Here is a 19,067-nt window from a genome sequence, read left to right on the forward strand (position 1 = left end):
ATCCTCTAGCAGAACTCAACGCATCACTGCTGTTGCGCATATAGGGCCCACAGAGAAAGTCTGCATTACTTTCACATCATCGAAACTGATACATTAGAGGGCATCATGGTTTGGGATCCCCCTCAACATTGATTGAAGTGAAGGTCTTACTGGGTCTCACAGATATTACAGGAGGTTTGCCAAGGTGTATGGCACCATTATGGCCCCCTTGACTGAGCTGACTTCCAAGAAGCAGTCAAGTAAGGTGATCTGGACAGAAGCCTGCTAGAAAGCCTTTCAGTCCCTAAAACGGGGCATGTGACCAGCCCCTGTGCGCAAGGCACCTGACTTTACCAAGGAATTCATAGCACAAACCAATGCTTCAAAGCATTGCTTAGGGGCAGGGCAGTCTTTTCATGGCTAAGTAATGAGAGCCTAGACCAACCTGTAGCTTTAATCTCGAGGAGGTTACCTCGAATGGAAGAGAGGCGGCGTTCTATTGAGAGAGAGAAATGGAGTTTGAGCACTCCAGATGCAAAGGCCACACTTGTTTGGGACTCTCTTCCGGATCCAGAAAAACCACAGGTCCCTCAGGTGGTTAATGCAAATGAGAGGCGAGAATCCAAAATAGTGCATGTGGTCTACCTCCCGACATGGAATGGACTTTACGGTGGAGCATAGACCTGGTTCAGACAACGCCAATGCTGATGGTTTCTCCAGGTTCTTCTGCCTTAGTGATGACAACTCCCAGGAGGTGGGGTAGTTCTCCCCACCTTCAGCTGAGGGAGACAGTTGTTTGACCTGGCAGACTTAGGGTGGTCTTCCACCAAACTTTGTGCCTGCTTGCCTTCAAATTATGCTGGATTTTTGCTTCTGCTGCCTTTAGGTCTCTGTGCACTCTACCAATGCTAACCCAAGCTAAAGTGCTTGTGCTCACTCCCCTAAACATAGTGTGATTGGCATGTACCTAATTGGCATATTTAATTTATTTGTAAGTCCCTTGTAAGGTGTTATACCATATACCCAGGGCATGCAAATTAAATGCTGCCAGTGGGCCTGCAGCACTTATTGTGCCACCCACCTAAGTAGCATCCTAAGCCTTGTCCCAGGCCTGTCATTGCAGCCTGAAGGCAGTGTCCCACTACCAAGTTGAGTTGTCATTTAAAGCCCCTTGCCAAGCCTTAAACTCCCCCTTTTTTATTTTTTACATGTCACTCCTAAGGTAGCCATAAGGCAGGGGTGGGAGGGCCTGTGTAATCAAAAGGTAGGACATGCACATTTCAATTTTACTAGTCCTGGTAGTGGAAAAACTCCAAATTCATGTATCACTACTGTGAGGACCACTCCTCCTGTTGGATAACTTTAGGGATTCCTCATTACATTTAAAATGTTGTAATTCATAAAATCCTCTGCGCCCGATAGTCGATGCAACAAGACCTCACACCACAGCCTCGCTACATCGCGGAAATGGCTCAGGGCTTCGGCTGCACAACGCTTCTTCCCTTGGATCTACGTAATGCACCACAACCAGAATTTAAGGCACTTTGTTCAGTGGGCCTAACTGGGTCCCTGTATCCGCCATGTGTTCCATCATGGTTAGCCAGAACTTGTGACTTTGTCCTGATCTGGCCCAACCGGATATCCCTTGTTGGCACTTGGTGCTTTTTAACCCTATTTTACCGTAAAACTTTAAAATTCAATATTTCTGGGTTTCCCTAATTGGATTTTTGTGATTTTGTTGTAAATAATTTATTAAAATATACTCTCTCTCTAAATTCAGGATTTTTCTTCTGTTTTCATGTTTATTACTGTTAGTATGCTGCATAAATAATTTCATACATAATTTCATACATAACCTCTAAGTTAAGCCTGACTGCTTTTTGCACCAAGCTACCTTAGGTAAAGCACAGGTTAATTTTGTGACTTTTTGTGGTTCACCCCGCAAGGGTTTGTGGATGTGCATGACCAGGGCACACACCCCAGTTAACCAACAACCCAATTGCTCACAAATGGTTTAGTTCCTTCTTATCTCTGGAACAAGCCATATGTTTGCCTCTGAGGCCAAGTCTGTCTCCTACGGTGCGCCATGGAGTCTATATTGTTCTCTTATCTCTTTATAATTTATGTGTATGCATTAGCTGAGCTCCTATTCCATCAGGGTGTGGAATTCTATATATACACAAACAATACCTGGATTTTGTTTTTAACTCACCAGGTGGAGTCTCCAGACTTTGTGCAGTGAGTAGTGTACGATAATCTTGGACATTCCCTTAATGTTGTTAGTACCTCAATGACCAAATAGATTTCTTTTTTTAGGCTTAATCCAGTAAAAACCGAGTTTCTGATCACCTGTAGTAGTAATATCAAACTACAGGGGCGACAAATGGCTATAACTGGTCCTTTCTTTTTGCTTAAAGAGGTTGTATGCAACCTTGGATTCCATCTTTAAGTGTGTCTTTCACTTGATCATCAAGTTGCTAGTGTGGCTCAAACCAGCTTCAGGTAGATAAAACTGGAAAAGGAAATGTTGCTATTTATTGATTCCAGTTATCAATCCTCGTTATGCAGGCCTTTATGTTGTCCGACTTCGATTATGGAATATGTTCGCTGTTTCGGAATGTCGGACAAGTCAGTCTCAATCAGCCGCACTCCCGAAGACATCACGTTGACTTCCCTTTAGGTAGCGGATTTTCTTTCAAGCCATGCAAATTATACATTGGATGGGTCATGGATCCACTCCTGTTTTTCTTAAAGCCAAATTCTTTATCTGTGTCCCACCTACATACTTGTGATTGAGCAGGGTTAATCTTTTAGTCCTATCTAAATACCGTACTTAAGACTCAGAAAGTGGAATAAACCCCCAAGTAAAATTCAGAGCATTCCTCGACTTTTGTGCTTCCGAAACAAGATTGAAAACACTGTTGTTTTAGCTACAGTAAGTTGTATTTTATTACATTATGTATTTTTCCTTGTTTTTGTTGTTGTTGAGATTTGTTATTTTCTACGCCACGAGACCTCTCTCTGGGATCATGAGAGTGTGGAGAGACTTGCCACTCCTCTGAGACCTCGCTCGGATGACGAGTGAGCATAGTACAGTTTATGGTGAGACTAGCCTCTCTGCTGAGACCTCGCTCTTGAATGACTGATGTTTATAGTAGAGTGAGGAGTGACTGCCCGCTACACTGACATCGGTGCTCAAACCTCTCCCCACAGTGAGGAGAATGCATAGTAGGGAGTGTGGAAAAACGGGTCCCTATGTTGTGGCCTCCATCTTGGATGATGGATGTGCATAGTAGGGTTTGAGGAGGAGCTTATCTGTCTGCTCACTCCTCTCCCTAGGGTGGCAGATGATTTACAGCTAGAGTGTGGGAAGGAAATTACCTCTATGCTGAGAAGTCTCTCTTTGACGAGCATAGAAAAGAGACTGCTCTTGTCAGCTCAGACCTCTCCCCAGAGTAACATGTGTAGTAGACTGTGGATCAAGACTGTTCTCTCTGTTCTTACCTCTCTTTTTGGTGATAAATCTGCATAGTAGGGTATACAAATGGAGTATCCTCTGTGCTATGTCTTGCTTGATTGGTGTGGATAGTTGAATGTGGGAACACACTAACTTCTCCCTCAGGCCTTTGTCTATGGAAACAGGCATGCATAGTAGGGTGTGCACAGGGACAGACCTCTTGACTGAAACTTCTCTCCAGAGTAACAAGGCTATATACAAAAGAACTATCCTCTCCACCAGCTAATAGCATAGTGTTATAGAGTATAAGGATGCACTGCCCTCTGTCCTGAAATATCTCCTGTATGAGAGGTCTGTATACTACGTGTGGACACTGTTGCATGAGATGCCCCATAGTAGGTTATTCACATAATTCACTTCACCTGGTGCACAGATGATCAGTCTCTTGGTCTTTCATCTTGAGCTATCAGAATTCACAGGTCCGGAAGATTCCCATCACAAGGGACCCGAACCAGATCATCCAGGCGCTCAAAGGTACCATAGACCCTAAGATCTGATAGAGACTACTAGCTACAGATTCCTTCACGTAGAGAATTATCCCAGGTGTGAGACTGGATTTGGAAACTTTTTGCCACAGCATCCCTCTGCGCTCCGGGCGGCATCAAGCGACTCCACCCAGGCGTCGTTTGTGTTTGTGACGTCTGCGATATCACATAAGCCCCGCCCGGTGCGCCCATGTAAATTTTTCCTTTTCCGCGTGCAACGTGGATCCGGTCCTTGTTACGGGCCTGTTTGCGGCCATTTTTTTATCCTCATTGTCTCTTCTTTTGTGGAACAGTGTGCGAATGTCTTCGGGCTTCAAGACTTGCACGTCGTGTGGGCGTCTTATGTCGGTGCTGGACCCTCACCTCATTTGTATGTGGTATTTGGGGGAGCGTCGGATGAAACTACTCTTGGCGCGTCTCTCTAGGTCGGCATCCTCCCCTCGGTCTGCTTCGGCGGATGGCTTCAGATACGGCCGTGGTTGTCGTCCTTGCCCTTCTCCGATGTCATGTGAGCCTCGCTCCCCGGTGGGTAAGTGTCACAGTTTGTTCCTGGGGGCTGGTGTCCGGCCTGCCGGGGGCGTGGTCTCTCCGCTGATGATGCGGCCCGTCTCGTCCTGTCCACCGTTTACCAGTGATGAGGCATTGAGAGTCCAGATGAAGACATACGTGGTGGCTTTGCAAGCCTCGCTGGTGTTTCCTCCTCCTTCCCCTCCTGGGACGTCAGCGGATACCTTGCCTTGCGCGGGGCCCCCGCCGGTGCCGACTGGCTCGGAGGATGTGGTACTGTTGGGTTGCGGCCCCTCAAGGGTCCATCCTTCAGTCCACAGCGCCTCTGCCTTGCCACACACACCAGCGGAGGTCCCTGTGGTGTCGGGGGAGGTCGCAGGGGCTCGGCTCGCATCCCCGAGTCCCTCTCGGTCCTTTGACAAGGTGGTCCTGTCCAAGGCCGAGGTGATGCCGCTACGGCGCCGGCAGCGGCTGGTCCGGGCGGCGCCACAGGGGTGGGTGGACTCCATGTCCCGCTCCGGGTCGAGGCTTGGTAAGTAGCCCCTCGTCCCTCTCTGGGCCCCTCTCATCCTTCTCCGATGGCGCCTGCTTCGTCGGAGGGTGAGTCGGAGGTTGAATCATCCCTGGCGCCGTCAAATGGGTTGCCTGGCCACCTCCGCCACATTCTGGGCCGAGGCTGGCAGAGGGCTTTGTGTCACTCCCAGGGCCCTTCTTGTTCCTCCATGCAGGTGGCTGCCTCGGCCCTTGGCCAGTTCAGCTCCAGCTCCACTCCGATCCCCGGTGCGGTGTGACTTGGAGGAGCCCTGTCCAGTAACGCCAGATGGTGTCGACGTTCTGCCTCAGGTGGGGGACTCTACAGCTCCGTGCAGGGGACGAGGCGCAGATTTGTCTTCAAACGCTCCTTCTCCAGAGGCCGGCTGTATATTGGTGCCGTCCTCCCTGGAGACTGGCTGCCGGTGGTGTCTTTTTCACCGGCGTCGTCGAAGGGCGGCTCCCCGCCATTTCTGAGGCAGAGGTGTTCGTCGGAGGAGCAGCAGGTCCCCATTCTTCGGTTCCTTGTGACTTCCAGGTCTGGCCTTTGCCCGTCCCGCTTTGCTTCGGGGACGGCCGCCTTAGTTTGCAGCTGTCGCCCACGGAGGAGCTGCTTTCTCCACTGCGAGGCCCTACGGTAGGCGGGTGCTGCCTTCGCTCACGCGGTGCCCACGGCTGTGGGCATTCCTCAGTCGCTCTGCGTCGCCATGCTTGGCTTCGGGACAGTGTTCCCCGAGAACACGAACTTGGCCGTGAGATTAGGCCTTCTGTTTTTTCCTTTTGGGATGCCTATCAAGCCTTTCGTGGAGATCCTTCCCTGTGGTCTTTTGTTTTTCCTCTGCTGCGGAAGTTCTTCCAAAGAGGGTTCCCATGTCTTGGGGTTTAACGTACCCTATGTGGGGTAGTGGTAGCTGTTATATAGCTTGCGCTCTGCTGGGGAGTTCTGGTGGCCTTTGGGTGCCTGTTCTCCATGGCGTTTGTGTATGTTGCTATGCTTCTTGAGGTTGTATGCGCGGCCCTTCACGTGGCGTCACCGGCCATTTCCTTAACTCACTGCTCTTGTCTTGCGGGCTGGGATGCTTCTGTGTTCTCACTTGTCAGGTGTCGCCCGCCCTGTCTTCCTGGGTTCCTGGGCTATTTTTTCTGGCTTCTGGCGGCTTATGCCTGTTGGCGCCGCTCTGGCTGGCCTGGTGCCTTCCGTCTGGGGTGGACTCGCCTTCTTTTCCCTCGTCTCCTTGGGCTCTTTGAGCTCTTCCCCTGGCTTGGGTGGAAGCTTTCTTGCCTTGGAAGGGTGTGGGGTACTTCGGCCTCCCTGGCTTTGCCCTTGGTTCCTCGAGCGTGAGTGTGAGGGCCTCTTCTTTCTCTTCTTCCTCCATCCCTCTGCGGTTGGTGGTGTTCTGCTTGTGGAGTTCCTCTTGCCTAGGAGGGACCGGGTTACTTGCCCTGTCCGCAGGTCTGGTCCCCTGTGGGACCCTCTGTCCTGTCATGGCTGGTGGGGTCCTTTCGTAGATCCTCCTTCCCTGTGGGTATTGCTAGGGTATCTATTCTACGTGAAGGAATCTGCGGCTAGTAGTCTCTATCAGATGTACAAGTTACTTACCTTTGATAATGATGTATCTGGTAGAGACTATTCTAGCCGCAGATTCCTTCATGGCCTGCCCTTCCTCCCCGTTCTGTGAGGACCCTTGGGTTGGTCTTAGGCACTTTCCTCCGGTGGGGGGGCTGTGTCTCCTGTGAGTGCATTCTTTTGCTGTTGCCGGGCTGCTCCGTGTTATTGCTGTTCATTCCTCCTCTTTGGCTCTTTGGAAGTTTGGGTTGAGGTGCCCCTGTCCACCGCTGCTCTGGCTGCTCAAGGTTGGGGTGGTTGGCCTTCCAATTTCTGCCTCCCCTCACTTCCCTCCTTTTTGCTGTTCGGGGTCCTGCCCTTCGTCTACCTCAGGGTTGGGGTCCTCTGGTCATGCTTTGCCTTTGTTTCTGGGAGGGTGGGCCGCGCTCTATGCCGTGGTGGCTTGAAGGTTGGTTGTTCCTGTCCGTTTTTGGGACTTGTTCCCCATCTTGTTTCTGCATAGGGGTTGTGGACCTGCTGCATGCATGTTCCTTGTATACGGGGAAAGAGAGGGGTGGCTGTCTGTGTACTAGCAGGGTGGTTGGTCGGGCCTCTGCTCTGTTCCTCTTCTGTCCCTGCCTTTGGACACCGCAGTGTTGCACTGCTCTTTATGGCGTCTTCCTCTTTTCTACTCTTTCGCACACTGTTCCCGTGCTCCCACAGTTTTTTTCTGGTGGCTCCGCGTTGTGGTGCGAAAAAGTTCTCTGAGGAAAACTGACGTGGGCGCGCTGGGGTGGGGCTTATGTGACCTCGCTGACGTCACGTACATGGACGATGCCTAGGCGGAGTCTCATGATGCCACCCCGCCCCCGGCACACAGGGATGCTGTGGCAAAAAGATTCAAGCCTGGGGATAATTCTCTATGTGAATGAATCTGCGGCTAGAATTGTCTCTACCAGATACATCGTTACCGAAGGTAAATAACTCTGACTTCTAGATAATTGCGGAGAAATCACTTAACCAGATAGCAACCTAAGTGGAGAAGGCAACAAACTAAGGGCTAGCAGGGAGAAGAGAGGTCTGGGATTGTGGTCTGCTATTTGACTCATTTGCCCATCACCACTTTAGCTCCTGTGCACATCCTTTTTCCCCTTCTCATACAGTGGCCCTTTCTCTAGATTTTATGCCGAGACCCCCACTCCCTCTCTTCTGCCCTAGCAATACGTCCTATAGTCGCTTATCCATCCCAGGCATGTGTATCATTGATCATTTTAAGGCACAGGATGCCCTTTAGCAAATGAAACCGAGTGAATGGTTATCTGTATGTGAAAGTGCCCCCAATAGCATATTGGCAACATATAAGTCGCTGGTAACATTAATGAGTCGCTTCTTACTTTTTTTCCACCTCCCCAGCCCCTGAGAGCGAGCCTCCTCCTAAAGGCAAAACCTATTGGCTATGCCAATGCTTGTTTTGAGGCCAGCTAGCAAAAACGTCTCAGCAAAGTTTCTCATGGCTACAGTTTTTTAAAAGGAGTTCACAATGGCTAGCTCAGACAGAGTTAGCTCCTGCTAATGAACTGCAGAGCTCTTCTTATGCTTCCACATATTTTCAAACTGGATACACTGTGACTGCTCAGTTACTCTGTGCGGAACAAGACCACAATCCTGCTTGTCATAACAAAGCTCTATTTAGGTCGAGCTGGTGTAAGCAGAGCAAAGTGTTCCGTCCAGCAAAGCCTCTATTGTTATCGACTTGCTGGGAAAGTGGGACAAGGGATGGGCACGCGCAGGGCCGTCGGCGATTTCAGTATTTGTGCGCGCACGTCCAGCCACGTGCCGTGCACATCTCCTGTCCCGCTTCTAAGGTAAGTCAGCCCCTTGCCAGCTTTCTCAAGCACACGCACACACACGCACGCACACACACGCACACACACACACACCCCGCCATGGTACAACTAAGTCAGCCTCCTGCAATCGCTCGCGCGCACACACACACACACACAGACACACCCCCCTACAACTAAGCCCCACTCACCGGGCTACAGGCTCCGTCGCGCTCAGGACTCCGCCGCTCCTCTTTACGTGTGCAGCCACCGCGGGGCTCTCCCTCAGGCATGGGAGCCCCGCGTCACAACTGCTGCTCTCTGGCACGCACTCCGTGGGTGCGGGCTTCCCGCAGAAGGTGGAAGTCCCGCCCCACGACATACTTGTTATTTCCTGGTTGTTGAATACTTGTTCACTAAAGGCAGTATAGACGTGCAGGTCACAAGTTCCACATGTCAGTGTGTAATATATTGTCATTTTCAGCCATTTCATAGCTTAGACCTTGGATATGTGGAAAAACACGTCATTTATACCATCTAAAAAAAATATATGATCGTTTGATATTTCTTTGTGGTTATGTCAATTTACGGCGTCTGCATAATATTCCTTTGCCCTTTATTATACGGGCATGACGTCACCACTTGTGCCGCCACTTCCCGTGTCATCATTGGGGATTAGGTATGATCATTAACACCATATTTTAAAGACATTCACTTCTCACCCACCGTCTGGCTCGCACCTGTGCGTGTCTACCACCCCCACACACCTCCTCTGAGCCCCTATCCACCCTATGGATGTTTACCGAGTCTTTACTCCACCCAACCCCTTCTTTCCTTCTCTTCCTCGCCTTTTCTTTTCCTTAGTGACCCCCCCGCATTTATCCAAAAACTAGGGTAACAAGAAAATCCACCCACGTGGGAGTCTGTGGCGCCTCTTCACCTCTGCACCATGGGCTCCAGGGGGTATCACGGCGTCCCCCCTCCTTCAGAGGCATCAACAAGAACCGACCCTCTTCCCGGGGCAGCGCACACACTGTCTCCCCTCTGCTCCTGGGCAGCTGCACGCCATCCACTCGTCTTCTACAGCCGGGGCTGGTGGAGCGAGCACGTGTCTGCAGCATCGGCCTTATTAGCCTCTCACAGGCTTGGACCCCCGCCCTTCTTAACCACATAACACCCTCCCCCCACCACACACACACACTTTCAGAGCCCACCTCCCTTCCTGCCTGGGGTCTGGCAGCAGCCCTGAAGCGGTCGGTGGAGGGCTGGTTGCCATCAGCTCACTCACTCGGCGCCCCCTGACGAGGCAAGGCGGGGGGTGGCGGGAAGGGGGCGGGGTGAGGTCTGAAAAGGCAACATCACATGAGCTCTGTGGACAGATCTCAGCAGCAGGTGCATAGCACACTGAGCTACCAGCTCGTGGAGGTTACAAGGAGCACCGATTCACACCCCGGATCTGCTGGTCATTACACCCGCAGCTGGTCTTCAGTGGGGACTGGAACATCACTCTGATGACCGTGTAACGAGCTGTTTCCTCCTATCTGGCTTGGGGGTGGAATACACCCCAGCCCTGGTGGCCCCCGGGGCAGCGGGTGCACGTATCCCAGGCTGGCCCTGAACCGGAAACCGAAATCACCCCAAACTCTCGGCCCAGCAAGAGGGGGGGGCGTAGCTTAAGGGGCTGTTTGGGGTGTGTGCGACATCCCCCCCCCAAACAAATACATTCTTGGCTTTGGGTCTCGGGTCCTGAGTGTGGTTTGTTTTGTCTGTGTGGGGTTTCCTTGCCATCCTGTTTTCACATCGGGTTTTAACTCGTTAATTTTTTTGGAACATGAATTTTTATATATTTAGGCCTGGATTTACAAAGATGCTAAATCTTATTTGGTATTTACAAAACCAATCAAATGTCCATTTGTGTGTCTTTGTAAAGCAACGCAGCACATTTCGATTTCAACTTTATTTCAATTCATAGATTTATGTTTTGCAATTCTATTGAGGTACACTTAAATAAGTACAAATAAAATATTCCACGGAAATCATTATTACAAACAACCATACAACAAATGTACACAAACATCAACAAACTAGCAAAGATTCTTTGGAGTTCATAACATTAAAGTGTATGGATACAATTTACAGTAGCAGACACGAGTACTACAAATTTAGGGAATGTAGCTATCTCGTTCTTTTTATGCAACTTCATGGATTCCACAATATTTTTCATGCTTGTATTTTTTGCAGTGTTGTTTACTGTTGTTTTGACTAATGTTCACACATTCACTTCTGTTTTTCTTGAGAGAATGACCCACAACCCCCCCCACACACACAACCCCCCCCACACACACCCACACACATACACGCCCCACACCCCCCCACACACACACACCTCACCCCCCCCACACACACCCCCCACACCCACACACACCCCCCCCACCCACACACACCCCCCCCACACATCCCCCTCACCCCCACAAACACCCCCACACACAACCCCAGACACAACCCCACATAATTACACTGCACTCAATGCAACATACACTCCAAATACCCCTCAGTGCCACATAATTACACTCCACATAATTATACAGCACGCAAGGCAACATACACTCCTAATACCACTCAGTGCCACATAATTACACGCCACACAATTACACTCTACTGAATACACTCCACACAATACCACTCAGTGACACATAATTATATGCTACATAATTGCACTGCACTCAATGCAACCTACACTCCAAATGCCACTTAGTGCCACATAATTACACGCCACATAATTACACTGCACTCAATGCAACATACACTCCACACAATACCACTCTGCCACATAATTATATGCTACATAATTACACTGCACTCAACGCAACATACACTCCAAATACCACTCACTGCGGCATAATTATATGCCACATAATTACACTGCACTCAACGCAACATACACTCCAAATACCACTCACTGCGGCATAATTATATGCCACATAATTACACTGCACTCAAAGCAACATACACTCCAAATACCACTCAGTGCCACATATTTACACGCCACATAATTACACTGCGCTCAATGTAACATACACTCGAAATACCACTCAGTGCCACATAATTACACTGCACTCAATGCAACATACACTCCAAATACCACTCAGTGTCACATAATTACATGCCAAATAATTACACTGCACTCAATGCAACGTATACTACCAAATACCACTCAGTGCCACATAATTACACGCCACACAATTACACTCTACTGAATACAACATACACTCCACACAATACCACTCAGTGCCACATAGTTATATGCTACATAATTACGCTGTGCTCAACGCAACATACACTCCAAATACCACTCAGTGCCACCTAATTACACAGCACATAATTACACTGCACTCAATGCAACATACACTCCAAATACCACTCAGTGCCACATAATTACACGCCAAATAATTACACTGCACTCGATGCAACATACACTCCAAATACCACTCAGTGCCACATAGTTATATGCAACATAAGTACACTGCACTAAATGCAACATACACTCCAAATACGTCTCCGTGCCAGATAATTACACGCCACACAATTACTCTACTGAATGCAACACACTCCACACAATACCACTCAGTGCTACATAATTATATGCTAAATAATTACACTGCACTCAATGCAACATATACTCAAAACAATACCACTCAGTGCCATATAATTAAATGGTACATAATTACACTGCACTCAATGCAATATACACTCCAAATACCACTCAGTGCCACATTATTACACGCCACATAATTACACTCTTCTCAATGCAACGTAAATACACTCCACATAATACCACTCTGTGCCATATAATATCTGACAGAGACACGTTAGTATTAGATTCCTTACCTTAGAATATCCCCAGGCGTCAGACTGGATCCGGAAACTTTTGCGTAGCAGTACCCTAGTGCGTCGGTAGGCGTCGGCTCCGCGTCCGTCGTCGGCGTCGTGGGCGCCGTGATGACGTCGTCGGAGTACTTAGACGCCGCCTCCGCGTGCTGATGTCAGTTCTTCTTTTTTCCACGCCAGCAAGCGCAGATCTGGAAAAAGCTGTAACCCATAGTCCATTTTTTACTAACTTTTTGGATCATTTTGATCATTTCTCGAAGTCTACGACTCCGATCGGTGCCGTAGGGATGCCTGGCTTTAAACACTGCGAGGATTGCGACCGCACGATGTCGGCCACGGATCCTCACCACCTGTGTCTAACTTGTCTAGGCGTCGACCACGACGACAAGGCCTGCTCCGACTGCCGGGCCCTCTCTTCGAAAGCCAGACGGAAGCGGTCCCGCAGGCGACTCGAACTCCGGCAGTCGGTCCCGCGCCGCGAGAGGTCTCGGTCCCATGGGAGGTCGAGGGACAGGTCGCGGGCTCGGAGCCACCACAGTTCCGAGAGTAGGCCGCACTCCTCCGGGTCGAAGTCGTCGTCCGGTAAGAAGCACAAGAAGTCCAAGAGGCGTCATCGCTCTTCGGACTCCCCCCGACGCTCAAGGCGCTTGGGGGGAGGGGTATGCTACTGCTCGAACAGCCAGGTCTTGAGTTGTTTCCTGAAGGCGAGATGGTCCTGGGTCAGCCGAAGGTGGATGGGGAGGGAGTTCCAAGTCTTGGCAGCCAGGTAAGAGAAGGATCTTCCTCCGGCGGTGGCTCTTCGGATGCGTGGTACGGCTGCGAGGGCGAGGCTGGTGGACCGTAGCTGGCGGGTGGGCGTGTAGAAGGTCAGGCGGTCGTTGAGGTACTTGGGGCCCAGGTCGTGGAGAGACTTGTGTGCGTGGGTGAGGATCCGGAACGTGATCCTCTTGTCGACGGGGAGCCAGTGCAGGTTCCTCAGGTGGCTGGAGATGTGGCTGCGTCGGGGGACATCCAGGATGAGTCGGGCGGAGGCGTTCTGGATGCGCTGGAGTCTTTTCTGTAGCTTGGCTGTGGTTCCGGCGTAGAGGGCGTTTCCGTAGTCCAGTCGGCTGGTGACGAGTGCCTGGGTGACAGTCTTCCTGGTCTCGGTCGGGATCCAGCGGAAGATCTTGCGAAGCATACGCAGGGTGTTGAAGCAGGATGAGGAGACGGCGTTGACTTGTCTGGTCATCGAGATGGAGGGGTCCAGGATGAAGCCCAGGTTGCGTGAGTGGTCGGCTGGCTTTGGTGCGGTGCCCAGGGCTGGGGGCCACCAGGAGTCGTCCCAGGCGGAGGGCGAAGATCCCAGGATGAGGACTTCCGTCTTGTCCGAGTTCAGTTTCAGGCGGCTGTCCTTCATCCACTCGGCGACGTCTTTCATCCCTTCGTGTAGGCAGGTTCTGGCGGTGTCGGGGTCTCTGGTGAGGGAGAGGGTCAGCTGGGTGTCGTCGGCGTAAGAGATGATGTTGAGGTTGTGCTGGCGTGCGATGGCTGCGAGAGGTTTCATGTAGATGTTGAAGAGGGTGGGGCTGAGTGAAGATCCTTGCGGGACGCCGCAGATGACTTCTGTGGCCTCGGAGCGAAACGGGGGGAGGCGGACTCTGTGTTCTTCCGGCGAGGAACGAGATGATCCACTCCAGTGCCTTCTCTTGGATACCGATGTTGCTGAGGCGCTGGACTAGGGTGCGGTGGCAGACCGTGTCGAACGCAGCGGAGAGGTCCAGGAGGATGCGGGCCACTGTTTCCCCCTTGTCGAGCAGGGTCCGGATGTCGTCGGTGGCTGCGATGAGGGGGGTCTCGATGCTGTGGTTGGCTCTGAAGCCGGACTGCGAGGGGTCGAGGGATCCGTTTGTCTCGAGGAAGGCGGTCAGCTGTCTGTTGACGATCTTCTCGATGACTTTAGCAGGAAAAGGGAGGAGCTGGATGGGGCGGAAGTTTTTGAGATCGGTGGGGTCCGCTGTAGGTTTCTTCAGGAGGGCGCTGATCTCTGCGTGCTTCCAGCTCTCCGGGAAGGTGGCGGTGTTGAAGGAGGCGTTGATGATGTTCCGGAGTTGGGGTGCGATGGTGGAGTTGGCCTTTTTGAAGACGTGGTGTGGGCAGGGGTCGGTCGGTGATCCGGAGTGGATGGTGTTCATCGTGCGGGCTGTGTCTTCGGTGGTCACCGTGGTCCAGGTGCGAAGGGTGGCGGTGGGGGGCGTTGGTTCGACGGTTGGGTGCGTGGGTGGGGCGCCGCAGCTGTTGTGGATGTCGGCGATCTTGCTGTGGAAGAACGAGGCGAGGGAGTCGCAGAGGTCTTGTGACGGAGTGATGTCGTTGGTGCCGGTGCTGGGGTTGGAGAACTCCTTGACGATAGTGAAGAGCTCTTTGCTGTCGTGGGCGTGGTTGTCCAGTCGTTCCTTCAGGGATTTCTTCTTGGTGGTGCGGATGAGCTGGTGGTGCTTGCGGGTAGCGTGTTTGAGGGCGGTCATGTTGTCGGTGGTCCGGTCGAGAAGCCAGGCTTTCTCGAGGGTGCGGCAGGTCTTCTTGGAGTCCTTGAGGTCGTCGGTGAACCAGGATGCCTTCTTGCTTCTGGGTCTGCTGGGAGGGTTCTTTAGTGGCGCGAGGTCGTCGGCGCAGGCGGTCAGCCACTGTGTGAAGTTGCGGGCTGCTTCGTTGGGGTCCGTTGTGTTGGCGGGTGGGCTCTGGCTGAGGGAGGTGGTTAGCTGGTCTGCGGTGATCTTGCTCCAATTCCTGTGAGGTACCTGTTGCGGGTGGTGGTGGGTCGTGGATCTTTTGAAGCTGAAGTGGACGCAGCTGTGGTCGGTCCAGTGGAGTCCGGTGGCGTGGCTGAAGGTGATGTACTTGCTGGAAGAGAAGACGGGATCAAGCGTGTGGCCGGCATAGTGGGTGGGGGTGTTGACCAGTTGCTTGAGTCCGAGGTTGGCGAGGTTTTCCAGCAGGGCGGTGGTGTTGCGATCCTTGTTGTTCTCCAGGTGGAAGTTGAGGTCCCCGAGGAGGATGTAGTCAGTGGAGGGGAGGGCGTGCGGGCTGATGAAGTCTGTGATGTCTTCGCTGAATTGTGTGCGTGGTCCCGGGGGTCTGTAGACGAGGGTGCCTCTGAGGGTCGGTGTGAATCTGGAAGTGGAGATGTTCGGCTGCAGCGAAGGAGTCGTTGGCGTCGGTCGTGATGCGGATGGTGTTCCTGTGGACGAAGGCGATGCCACCTCCGGTCTGGTTGATGCGGTCCCTCCTGATGATCTTGTACCCGTCCAGGATGGCGATGGCGATGTCGGGTGCAGAGGAGGCGTTCATCCAGGTTTCCGTGAGGAAGGCGACGTCCGGTGATGTAGCGTCGAGGAGGTTCCAGAGTTCCACGGCGTGTCTGTGGACGGAGCGGGTGTTGATCAGGATGCACTTGAGGTGTTTCTGCTGGTGTTTGTCTTGGCGGGTGCGGAGCAGGTTCGGAGGCAGGTGAACTTGCAGGTGCAGCAGGTGAAGGGTCCGTGGGTGCGTCTCGGGGTGGCTCGGCAGCAGGCGTGGGTCCGGCCGGCATTGAGTGCGTTGAGAGTGGCGGCGTCGTAGGTCAGTCGGGTCGTCTTGCCTCGGCGGGGAGGGCCAGGGGTCCTGACGTTGGGCGCAGGCCAGGCGCGGACGGGCGCAGATGGGCTTACCTTTGGCGCACCTTCGGCGCTCCCGCTGTGCGGGAGCGGGGCGGCGAATGGAATCGCAGGGGGGCAGGGCCGCAGGGAGGCAGCGGCGGGAAATTCCAAGAAGCAGCGGGCAGCGGGAAATTCCCAGGAGCAGCGGGAAATTCCCAGGAGCAGCGGGCAGTGAGCGAAGGAATCTGCAGGCAGGAGGCGGCAAAGGCAGGCAGGAGCGGCAGCAGTGAGTGGGGCGACCAAGCCCTGTGGAATGCTGCTTAAAGAGAAATTTAAAACTGCTAGACGTGATGCTGATATGTTGAAAGGATCGATTGCAGCTCATTGTCGAGTCAACAATGGGGAGGGTATGGAAGCCTATCTGTTCCTGATGTACAACCAACATGATAGATTTTTATTATGTCGTTTTAGGCTCAATCTGTTACCTAATATTTTAGCGTATCCCTCAGGTTTTACTGTAACGATTGAGCAGAAGGGTGCCTGCGGCTGCGACAATAGGTCTCCGCAGGCCACCCTTCATTTTGTACTTTTATGTTCTTTTTACCGGAATCCGAGGCGTAGATTTTTGGTTGAGATCCTCAGGAAACAGAAATTCCGCCAGGCAAAAGCTGCATTACCCTTTTTGCAGAAAGCTAGCGATATGCATACTCTATGTTGTATTACTAGTTTTTTAAAAGTGGCAGTAAGGTTGAGGAATACAAGGGATTAGCAAATATTTGAACAGGAATATTACCTCCCCACATGAAATGTATCCTTTACTTGTTTCGGTCTTTCTTTTTTAATGTCAAAAAGTTCAGAAATGTAATTTAATGAAGTTTTTAATGATTTTTTAATTGTATAAATTGTACTTTTATGATGGTTTTTTACTGTCGAAATAATGATTTACTGAACTGAATTCGCAAGTGGTTTCGCTTTAAAACGAATAATAAAGTACCTCCTTGGGGGATCTAAATCAGATGCGGAAATGTTTAACGTTTGTGCATTTAATAAAAAATACCCATTATGGAGAACTATTGGTATACCCTAAAAACTTAACTTTGTATACATCATGTCTAGATATATATGTTCTCACAGTTTGGTATTCTGTGATTCTATTGAAGATCCAGTGTTGGAGAGTAGCTGGTCTTTAGGAATGATTATGCAGCATTGGTTTCTCTTACAGATTCAGATAGAACACACTGTGCCTCCATACTTAATTTTCGTGTCTTTTCTTTTGTCAGTTGGATAATGAACATTGTTTCTCATGATTGATCTTTCATACACTCCAAGTGCTTGGGACCGTTTTAAGTAATGTTCTTGTCTGATTGAGTTTGTTTAACCACTTAGTGTGTAAGTGTAAGGGTTCTTTGCTCCTTATCCTGTGATGAAGAGGTTATATGCCCGTGAACATGAATCTGTACAAGACAGCACCGGGGTCTGCAGACATTTACTCCGGCACAGAGAGACAGACGAGGTACACACACCTACCACTTTTGGAGGAGACACAACCCAATGCAGAGAAACGCATCCCTGCACACATATAATCCACCCAGCACTCCAAAAGTCCACCCTACACATTCTGCTGCTCACACATACCTCAGACATGTAAACCCTGTATACACACTTGGGTCTGAGAGGATCAGATGAGCGCAAGAGCGTTATGTGTCACTAACCATTAGCGTAGGAAACCAGAAATGGAGGGAAAGAGAAAATCTTCCATCAGGCCAGGGCAGATATGGGAGCCTTAGTGGGAGAAAAGACCAACATAAGGAGCATGAGGGCAGGCATTAGAGGTCCTGGGGAACTAATAGTTTGAGGAGGGGCACAAACATCTGACTAAGGAGTAGCAAGAGGCAAGAAGCGGGACAGGCTAGAGACTGTCATAAACGTTCCAGGGTATAGCGAAGAGATTAGGCAGTGAAAGAACCCCTTTCAGCCCTAAACATCTTACCAGCTGAATCTGAAGGTGTGTTCTACGAGACAGCATTGTCTTCTCAGTCTTTCTCCAAAGCCTCTCGAACAGTGTGTAGCACCTCAACTCCATTAGCAACATATTGCCTGGCCCTTTACCCACCCCCCCCAGTAAGAATGCATTTACCTAGGAGATGGGCTTAAGCCTTTCCTCGGCCAATATCAGGCTAGAATCTTGGGCTTTTAGCCTATTACAGACCTTGATACTTTTCCCTTGCTGAATGAATAGCATTATACCTTTGTGATTGACTGTGAGCACCCGAGCGCCACAGCTCTATCCTGCTTACTGTTAGTTAATATCTAATTGTCCAGTTGGCGAAATAGACATTACATCTTCTTGCCCTTAACAGAAACCAACATCTCTCGGGCGTCTGGCGATATGAATCCCACACCCCTGTAGCAACACTGGAAAATCATTCTTACAGGTTGGTAACAGTTAAATCATCAATGTTATTTTGAAGAAATTCAGGTTTTAAACTGTTACAAGTCTCAACTGTCCCATTGCATACAGAAATGATTTACTAGTGAGTTGGAGCATTAATCAATTGTTTTTCTATTTTAGGGAACTCATATAGAATTATCTATTGGAATTGTTTTAGGAATTTCAACGATGGCAGGCAAGTGGTAATACTCTTAACTCATTTTCATTAACATATAATCTATATGTATGACAGTGATATGTTTCCGATAGTCCTCCCACTCATAATTGATATGTGTGATTGTGAGTTTCTTTTAAAAAAAGGTATCTTTTGTCATATGTACTGTTTCGGTTTGTAATCCAAATCCTCATTCATTCCTACTGATCTAATTCAAAACATTGTGGGATGTCCTTGGGTCATTTGTTGATTGTATATGAGATTCAACTTGTATTAACCAGTCTAGTCATTGTTGTTTTGTGGGTGCTTCTGCTGGATTCATCTCTTCACAGCGATCTTAGACAAGCTGTGATTGATGGGGCAGTAAACTGAAATGAGACTGTGCGACATTCACCCACCTCTCAACTTTTTATAGAGTAAAGTCTTTGCAAAAATACTGGATAACCGATTGGTAAAGTCGCTTTATGCCCAGCTCAGTGGTTCTGCTGAGCCCTGAAGTCACACCAAAGACACCAGACGTCCCTGGTATGAAAAATGCAAGCTAAACAACTTCAATTTTAAAGCAAGC

At 50.4% G+C, this 19,067-nt stretch overlaps 1 protein-coding gene across 1 annotated transcript in view; it reads left to right on the forward strand.

The window, feature by feature from the left end:
- Window positions 1–19,067, forward strand: part of TMEM65 (transmembrane protein 65) — a 293,983-nt gene that overhangs the window by 164,869 nt on the left and 110,047 nt on the right. Inside the window, exon 4 of the mRNA XM_078686794.1 lies at window positions 18,466–18,520. Coding sequence (XP_078542920.1) covers window positions 18,466–18,520 — 55 coding nt within the window. The remainder of the gene's footprint in view (window positions 1–18,465; window positions 18,521–19,067) is intronic.

The sequence above is a fragment of the Lissotriton helveticus genome, chromosome 4_1 (genome assembly GCF_964261635.1).
Source record: "Lissotriton helveticus chromosome 4_1, aLisHel1.1, whole genome shotgun sequence".
NCBI lineage: Eukaryota > Metazoa > Chordata > Amphibia > Caudata > Salamandridae > Lissotriton > Lissotriton helveticus.